The 9,934-nt window shown below is 37.8% G+C and overlaps 1 protein-coding gene across 2 annotated transcripts in view; it reads left to right on the forward strand.

Moving 5' to 3' along the window:
• The first annotated feature begins 1,858 nt into the window (after nt 1-1,858).
• LOC105537394 (chromosome unknown open reading frame, human C11orf88) overlaps nt 1,859-9,934 on the forward strand; it is a 25,500-nt gene continuing 17,424 nt past the window's right edge. For both annotated transcript variants that reach the window (XM_011976963.1, XM_011976964.1), the window contains exons 1-3: nt 1,859-2,084; nt 2,601-2,645; nt 3,133-3,203. In XM_011976963.1, coding sequence (XP_011832353.1) covers nt 1,859-2,084; nt 2,601-2,645; nt 3,133-3,203 — 342 coding nt within the window. The remainder of the gene's footprint in view (nt 2,085-2,600; nt 2,646-3,132; nt 3,204-9,934) is intronic.

The following is a 9,934-nucleotide window of genomic DNA, read 5'->3' on the forward strand; positions in this document are numbered from 1 at the left end:
CTGCGGACCGTCCGGGAGCTGCAGCCGCGGACGCCCAGTGCTCGGTTTGTAGGCAGTGTCATTAGCTGATTGTACTGTGGTGGTTACAATCACTAACTCCACTGCCATCAAAACAAGGCACAGCATCATCCGCCGCCCGGCCGGGAAGAGGACGCCGGCTCTGGCTGCCCGCAGCCTTCGAGAGGAGAAGGTGCCTGAGAAGCGCGGCGTCGGCGTGGGTCCCGCGCTGGCATGCTTCGCGAGCGCCCGCTGCAAGTGCGAGAAAACCCGCGGTTTCTCCAGATACAGTTAAACTGTTAGCTCTCTCTCTAGGAGTCTCAGAAGATGAAACAGTCTCATACCAGGAAAGCGAAATCCCTGGAGGTGAAGCCCCTCCACCCATGTAACGGTTAATACTGTATATGATTCACTGTGTCTATTTGCCATTGTCTAGTAAGATATTCACCAAGCCAGCAATTCAGTTGATCTTCAACTCAACCAATGAATTGCCTGTCACAACGTGTGAGGGTACCAACTTGAGACTGCAATTTTTTTCTATGAGTCTAGTTACCAGGCAGTGTAGTTAGCTGATTGCTGATAGTACCAATCACTAACCACACGGCCAGGTAAAAAGATTTGGGAATTCACCCAAATGAGCTGCCTGTGCATCATCAATGTGTGTGGGGAAGAGGGGTGTTGGAAAATGCTGATTTCATCCATTGCCTATTAATTGCTCAGCCAAAATTTAAAAATCAACATTTTAGCTACTAAGAATACAGTGTATGTAATGTGTATGTATGTGGGTTTTTTTTTTTTCCCAATATTCCTTCAGGCTCTTAACGAAAATTTTAGATATAATGGGGAATATTATTTTTTTCTTAGCTGATTGATGTATGTTATTATATGAACATGTGATTATTAACTTCTTGAGACTATATTGTTACTAATATTTTGAAACAATAAAGTGCCATAAAGACATAAATTGTGGTTATTGTCATGTGTCCATTTCCTTTGCTAAATTGGCTTTATGATGTCCATCTCAGTTCCTGCCACAGTAATCTTAACTTTTCTATCAATGAAGTGGTTAAGTTGTTCCTGCCATGACAAAAATCTCCCGGGAAAGCTATTCACACACACACACTTGTTAATACTTTTATAAGAATACATTAACAAAATTTTTCATACTTTTTTTTTCTGTGAAGGGGCTCTGTCCATTCATTAAGATATATCCCTTCTTTTAAGTCATCATTTACAACTGTTGCAGTCTATGCAACTTTTAGTGGGAGTGATTAGTAAATGCAGTTACACTTAAAATCCAGATTGTTTCCTAAGATTTAAAGGATTCAGAATTTTAAAATCACACAAACTATACACATGGGCATATATCTGCCCAGTTCAGGTCTCTAGCTCCCAAGGGCTAGGCTTTCAGCCATGAATTCTCCAACGCAACGTTCTCAGAACTTCCACGTAGCAGGTGCTGTCCCTGGCAATCAGGTTCGGAAGGCGGTATTGGGGTGATGGGGCTGAGGAATTTACAGTTTATTTAGCTATTTTTGGCGGGGGAGGGGAGAGGATGTGGCAGGCCCACTGAGGATATAAGAAGCTAAAGTACTCCCCCACTGACTCCAACAGGACACAACCCAAAGTGTATGTTTTGACTCTTCCCTATCTACTCCAAGGTTTGGACTGGTCCCAAAACCTGATCACCACAGGAGTGGGCTTCCGACGGCCCCCACGCGCGTGGTGGATCCCAACACCTACCTAGGAAACCGAAGGCTGCCGGCAGGGGCTGGTACCAACTTGGCGGTTCTCGGAGGGGCGGGATGGGGGCGGGGCTGGGGGAGAGGCGAGGACGCTTGGAGGAGCGTCCTCAGTTGCCATGGAAACGGGACCCAGCGAAGAACCTAGCGGCCGAAAGGAGTCCCAGGAAATTTGCCCCCCGGGATTACTGGTATTTGCCGGCTCCTCAGAACAAGATGCCAACTTGGCTAAGCAGTTCTGGATCTCGGCGTCGATGTATCCCCCTAGCGAATCTCAGCTGGTGCTGCGCAGAGACAGCAGTCAGCGTCTGCCGGTGGCGCGGCGCCGGAGGAGCAGAGGGTCTGGTGAGTAGAGTAGTGGCCTCCTGTCAGTCACATCTGCCTCCACCGTAACCGGCCTGCAGATACCAGAGCCCCTTCCAGGAGAAATTGCAGTGGTATATACAAATAGTTACAGGTACACACAAATACATGTATAGTTCCTGAACCCTTCCAACAACCCTTCCACCCGAAAAGGATCAGTAGTATATTTGTTACATCTAAACACACATAAGTTTCCCTTAAATTATAGCATCTATTTGGTAAACAATATAGAATAATCTGAGGAAATGCTATTTGTTGGCTGAAAGGATAGTTTACACAGTTGAATTCAAATACACAGTTGAATTCAAACATGAAAAGCCCTGGAGAAAGATGAAGGTGGAGTCAACATTACTAATGAACTTCCTGGACCTGGAAGCCCCTAGTGAGGCCTAGAATGTGGAAACTGTTATGCAATTGTTATGGTATAAAAAAATTCAAACGCCTTTAATGTTGTGGTCTTTTCCAATGATTTCTTTACTTCCCTTTTGTATTTTTTAGAGAACAGTCACTCCTCGCAGTCTTCTCACCTTGTGAGTAACAACAGTAAGTACCAAGTTTTATGCCTTTCAGCATTCTGACTCCTAGGTTCATCAGAAAATAGGCAATAAGTACAAGGGTACTACTTTACACTGTGGTATAACTTTCTGAATTGCACACCTAAGTCCCTGCTGAGGGACCACCCTGTTTATCCAGAGGACAATGCCTAAATTTCTTTAACAGTTTGAACAGGAATGTAGAAATTGGAATCTCTGATCCTGCAGATATTTTCTCTTTTGAGACCTTTTCTTGTCTCTGGACTAGAGCTTACTCATCATCTAAAGAGATTAGAGGTTCCCTGCAGCCATAGCTAATTCATTCAGTCTCTAAATATTTGGAAATCTGGTTTATAAAGTTTCAATACACCACATGTACTTTTGTTTACCTTCCTACTCTATGTATTCCCTTTCAACCTGTATCCAATTTTATATCAATTTTAGTATAAAATCATGATAAAATTATTTCAGATTGAATTTGACTTTATTCCCTCTAGAAAATAGAAACATCTTTGCCGAAGCCCTGAAGATACAGGAATCTGAGGAGAAAGTAAAGTATCTCCAAAAGGTAGGCCAATATTTCAGAAGGTCATCTGCTTGTCATTAAATGTCTAAATAATCTTGACTTTTTAAACACATGCATATTTAAACATCTGCTACTTCTCGTGCATCAGCTTGAGCAAATTAAGGAAAACCTTTATTAGAATTTCAATTGAAAATTAAATTCTATTCAACATTGGCTATTATCAATCTCAGCAAAAGCCCAAGAATGTATAGGAACAACAGAACCAGAGAGAAACAGAAAGAGGTAGAGTCACACACTTTCCATCCAGTAAGGTCCCCAACCATATACAGTGTTCTGAGAACAGAAATAGCATAAGAGGCCAGGTGCAGCAGCACACACCTACAATCCCAGTGCTTTGGGAGACCTAGGCAGGAGGATCCCTTGAGGCCAGGAATTCAAGACCAGCCTGGGCTACATAGTAAGACCTCTATCTCTACAAAAAAAAATTTTTTTTAATTTGCCAGGCCTGCTGGTGCATACCTGTAGTCCAAGCTACTTGCGAGGCTGAGGCAGAAGGATCCTTTGAGTCCAGAAATTCAAGGCTGCCGTGAGCTATGAGCTCACCACTGCACTTCAGCCTGGGCGGCAGAGTGAGACACTGTCTTAAAAAAAAAACATAAGAACAGGAAAAATCAAATAGAATTGATTGTCTTAATAGGTCAAAATTAAATGATCAGAGGAATGAGTCTGTCATCTAGACCTGTTTTGACTAAAGGCTGGAATTAAACACATTGGTGTAGTCAAATCAGCTGAGCACACTAGTCTTTTTGGCAATATCCTTTGTTTGCTTTTCATGATACAGGCATGGCCTTTAACTCAGCAATTAATACAGTGATTTATAGAAATATTTTGTTTGATTAATGGATAAAGTACACTCCTGTAACTTTTCCTATACTGTAAAAGCAAAGATAGAGGATTCATTTTGGCTGAATATCTTTAATCATTGGACATATTGGCAAACTCTGAAAGACTTATCGGGAATTCTACATAAATTACAAAACAATGCATTTGAGTTTGTTGATCACATTAATTCACTTTGTGGACTACTGGTGATTCCCTCAAACAAATTAGGTAATTAGAAATAGTCAGCATTTTATTCTCTCTTTAGAATATTATGTACTGTATATTTATATCCAGACTATAGGGAAGGGAAAAGCTTAATTTTCAGTGAATTAAAAATCATTAAAAGTCAACTTCAGTGCTTTTGGAATTTAATTTTCATTTTATTTCATTTTAAGAAAGGATTCAAAATAAAAGGTTAAAGACAAACTATTATAATACATTTCTATCAGCTTTTATCAAACAATAAAACAATATGATGTGAATTACCAGTGGAGGTTATGCTGATAGACTCTTAGGCTAATAATCTCAGAACTGGTTTCCTTGTCTTGGCTCCTTCTATAAATTCATATTAATTACTAAATTCCACAGATATTTATCGAGAACCTGCAAGTGCTATACTAGCTGCTGGGGATCCAAAGATAAGATGTGGTCCCTGATCTCAAGGAGTTTACAATCCAGTGGAGGAGACAGCCAATTAAGTCAATAATTATTATGTATTATAATATGATAGATGTATGCACATAATACTATGAGAACACATTGAGGGACATCAAAATCAGGTGTAACAAATCAAGAAAGCTTCCCAGAGGTGCTGGGTTTTAGAGGATTTATAGTTTATTAGACAAAGAATATGCAAAGCAATCCCTCACAATGTATTAGTTGTCTTCCTAAAATCCAAATATGATTGTACTAGCCCTCCTGCTTTTTTTTCCCCCATGGCTGCCCATTTCCTTTACAAGCTCAAGGCCAAACTCCTTAGCATGTTCGAATTCCTTTCCAATCCAACCCTAACCTGTCTTCTCCTACCACTCTCCCCACTTTCTCCTATGCTCTCACCCCAACTCTGTATAGTTGGATCTCAACCACATAGGCCAAGGAACACTGTTTACCCCTTCACATATATGCTCGCAAAGTGACGAATAGGAAAAGTATATTTTTGTTATACCTAAACATGCATAGTATCTGCCAAATTCACATTAAGCCTAGTGGTTCTGCATTGCAATATAGAAGATGATTCCATTTGTTAAGAGTAGAAGACAAGAGGCCTAACAAAACAGTAAGGCGGTGGGAAAGAAAGAGAAGTTACTGCAACTGCCTTCTTAGTATATGGGGAAACTTAGTCAGTACTATCTAGTACAGTTCAATTTGAACAATGCCAAAATACAAAAAGGCAACCAAGAGAATCCTGAAATAACTGAATGCTCTAATAGATATCCTGAGATAATATAATGTAGTATTCATAACCAATTATTGAATGTATATTAGGTACTATACACTAAACTAAGTAATTGACATACATTAACTTATATACTCCTTAAAATAGCCCATTATGATTATCACCATTTGGCCAAACAAGGCCTACAATGATTTTCCAAAGTCCCCACAACTGGTAAGTGGCAGAGCAGATTCAAAGCCTGCAATCCTAACTCCAAAGTCCATGAAATTAATCCCATAATAGATTTGTTGTATCATAATGATTGCTGACTATGGCATTGTTCAGGTATGCTGCCAAATATTCTAAAATTCAAAACTATGGTATGAATACAAACGTGAGAAACACTGTTCCCAGTTCTGGAACTATAAGCTGGTTCTTCATTCTGCAGTGCACTTTCATGTATCCGCCTGAAATGTTCTTCCCCATCTACCTGCAAGGCCTAACTCAAATGCCAGCTTCCGTGAAGCCTTCTCAGGGATTATCCAGAGACTAGCAGAATAAATAGATTTCTTCTCTGTGCTCCCACAGCAAGCCACATATCCTTTCTCATAGTATTTGTACAGTCTCTGAGGTGTATTGCAGGTCATTGTGTATGTTTATCTCTTTCCTCCTAGATTACAGGCACCACAGTGTAGTAGATTTTGGAGACAACAAGATGGGTTTGGAAGCCTAACTCTGCCACTTACTATTTGTGTGACCTTGAGCAACCAGTTTAACTCCTGGGATGCTCAGCTTCCTCATATATAAAAGAGAAAATGATTTTTTTTAAATATCCACCTCATAGAGTTGATATAAGGTATGTGAAGCGCCTGGCCACAGTTTACCCTCAACGAATGCATTCTATAAAGGCAGGGGTCATGTCTTATTGGTTAACCTAGTGCCTTTTTGGTTATTGAAACTCAGTAAATCTTTGTTTATTGAATAAATAAATGCATAATTAAATGAATAAAAGAGTAAATGAAGGCCCTATATACTGATATTTCAATTTTGTTTAGCTTTTTCTGCATAGACTCATCTGGCAAATTTTTCAAGGCTGATAATCTTTACAAGAATACGCCCAAAATCTAATCTGTTAGCACATCACCTCTCTCCCTAGTTCTGCTTTATCTCATGGGTTATGGATATAATGGGAGGAAACGCGACTTCTTGTAATTATTGAAACAGAATCTGGTTTTGGATACCACTTTTTTTCTAAGTTGATAATGTTGTCTCTGCATTGCTGCCACCACCATTCTAGAATTTTTAGCTTGATGTTAGAAAATAGATGAGGATAGGGTATCTTTTTAACTAACAAAACATTTACAATGATCTATTTAAGAGAATCTTCTACATGTTTTGAACAAATGCATTAATAAGTAAATTCCAGGTATAATTTTCATCTCAAATTGGGAAAAAACATTACCCATAAATTCTCTTTAAGGTTTATTCTTCCACTTTCTCCTTAAAATTAATGAAAATCTAGAATTTAATTTCTCTCCTGAAAGTACCTTTATAACCCTCTCTCCTCAATGGATATTGATTTTTCAGTTGTTACAGTTTTTTACACTTGAATATTATTCTCCATTTTGGAATATTTTCCAGGTATACATTATAACAAATGCTTTTGGTTAGTGATCAAAATGCTATTAATCACAACTGCTATTTCTGTGATGGATATCCATGGCAGGAAATCAAAAACAATTGAGCCTGTCAAGATTAAATGGCTTACTATGTCCATAAAGCAAACCTCACAGCACTGCACTGGACCATTATTCTTCCTTTGAGAGTTCTAAAGTAGTCTGAAAACATTATAATAAGTGGATAGTCAGCTAATTCTTTGAAATCATAAAACTAATTTGCTTTTTAGTTTTGCCACCTTTAAGAAAGCTCTTTAGCTGATTATCTCTTTATGAAAAGAATTATAAATAATTCATTGCTGGGAGAAGGAAGAAGAGGTCAGAGCAGTATTTGAAGGCATATTTGTAAATGACATATTTGGAAATGATCTGTAATCATAGTTTTAACATGAATGAATATAAACCAAAGGTTTTTACAGGGAAAATATGCAATCTGCAGAACAACATCCCAGGCATGCTCCTTATTTGGGAATGGGGTTTTAATCTGTTCTATTACACTTTCTACACAACCAATAATGTCCATAGTATAAGTCTTCCTCGAAAGTTTGTTATATGGCACTTCCTTGAACCAGAAGCAAGTTATGCTATGATGAGAACATTACAGTAGTCCTCCTTCCCATGATTTCACTTTGCTTGGTTTCAGTCAACCATGATTCAAAAATATTAAATGAAAAATTCTTGAAATAAGTAATCCATAAGTTTTAAATTGTTCGCCCTTCTGAGAGTGTGATGAAATCCTGTGCCATCTCACTTGGGATATGAATCATCCCTTGGTCCAGTGGATCCATGCTGTAAACACTACATGCCTGTTAGTGACTTAGTAACCGAGAGAGAGATCACATTCACATAACTTTTATTACAGTATATTGTTATGTGCTCTGTTTTATTATTAGTTATTATTGTTAATCTCTTACTGCATCTAATTTACAAATTAAACTTTATCATAGGTAGTATATATAAGGGAAAACATAGTATGTCTAGAATTCGGTACCATCTGCAGTTGCAGGCAACCACTGAGGGTCTTGGAATCCCATCTACCAGCATTGCCCTTTAAATGAAATTCATGCTGCAGCCATTTTGAACTACAAGTGTGTAGTTCCAAGAACCCAACAAAGTGTTTCATTTTTCTGTGACATTGAACCTACAGTTTCTTCTGCCTGGAAATGCCTTTCTCCCATTTCTTCCCACTTAGCTAATACCTACTTGTATTGAACTGTAATCTGTATTCTCAGAAGAAAAAAAAAAAGTCTTAGAACTTCAAAAGGTTGTATTTTTAGACACTGAGTCATGAAAGTGGAAAACTTTTTAACATTATCAACTGTTGGATTATCACTTTCAAAGAAGTGAAAGGGATACTTTGAATCATTATAAGTCAACTTCAGAGAACCAAAGCAAAAATTGTAGGGAATTTCCTCAGTGTCATTGCCAAGATGCTCAGATAAAAGAAAATCCTCTTTTGTGTCAAAATGATAGGGATCGACTTCCGAGACAAACCTAAAATTTCTCAGTGTTACCTGGCTTTTAGTTTTGCTTTCCCACCCTAATATAATATTTATAAAATTCCTTTTCCTCCATAAAAGAAATACCAATAGGAAGTGGTGGATTTTCCCTTCACCAGTAAAGGATGTTTAGTCATTTAAATTATTGTTCTTCTCTTCCTAATTTGTCAAAGCATTCAAGTGGAAAAGTCATAAAAACAGACTGTGCATTTATAGTAACAAGCAAATACTTTGATAGTAAATGATAATTAAAAGATTATATTAATGTACATACGTTTTATGCTTTTATATCATCCATAAGTACCACTTTGTTTTCAAGTTATTCAATGTTGGGGAACATTTTCAGTCGATAGATGAGGTTCCCCTCTAAATCTTATTTAGTAACATCTACAGTCTGTAAAATCATAATTAGGAAAGGAATGAGATGTGGGATCAAATAGCTGAATTTGGCTACTCTGGGCACACTGCCTATGTGGTAGCCCTGCTCTGCAAAGAGTAGTTAAAAAAAATTTTTTTTTTGCTGAATTCATTTGTCCCATATAGACCCAGCCTCAGAGTTCTATAGGGACATACCCCAAATGCATCTCTTCCTCATTTTTCCAGAGATCTGTGTATTATATCTTCTATACATTTCACCTTAAGAACAAAATGAAAAACACTTTAAACGCTGAGCTAATATTGGGCAAGGATCCACATTTATTATCTGTTCATAAAAACATAATTAAATGAAACTATTAAATGCAAAATGAAGCAAAAAAGGATCATGTACATTTTTCCTTTTTTAAATTAATGCAGAACTATCTATTTAGTTCCACTTACATGAATCCTTATTGTTCAAATTAGTAAACACTTTATAAGCAGCAGGACAAATCAAATCGAGTTTATTGAAGAACTGGAGTGAGTCTGTGGATCAGGTAACTCAGAGAATAACCATGACACATCTGAAATTAAAGCCATTATCCACCCTTGTACTTTGCCTCTATCTAAGGCAAGATGAAAATGTTCTTAGGCAATTATATCAGAGCTAGATAATAAATGATTGATGTATCTATATTTACTTCACTTTATCATTTTCTGTGATAATGTATTCTAGTCACATAAAGTGTGGTCAAGAAAGCCTCAGAGTCTGATGACATAGTCATTTGTCTAGTTCACTCTTGAAATTGAACAGTTCCCAAGCCACTGTATTGGCAATATAGTAAGACCCTCATTATTCATGGATTCCTTATGTGCAAATTTGCCTACTAGCTATAGTTTATTCACAACCCCAAAATCAATACCCATGGCACTTGCATGGTCATTTGCAGACATGCAGAAAGTGGTAAAAAAAAAAAAAAAAAA

Source organism: Mandrillus leucophaeus, unplaced genomic scaffold (genome assembly GCF_000951045.1).
Source record: "Mandrillus leucophaeus isolate KB7577 unplaced genomic scaffold, Mleu.le_1.0 Scaffold172, whole genome shotgun sequence".
NCBI lineage: Eukaryota > Metazoa > Chordata > Mammalia > Primates > Cercopithecidae > Mandrillus > Mandrillus leucophaeus.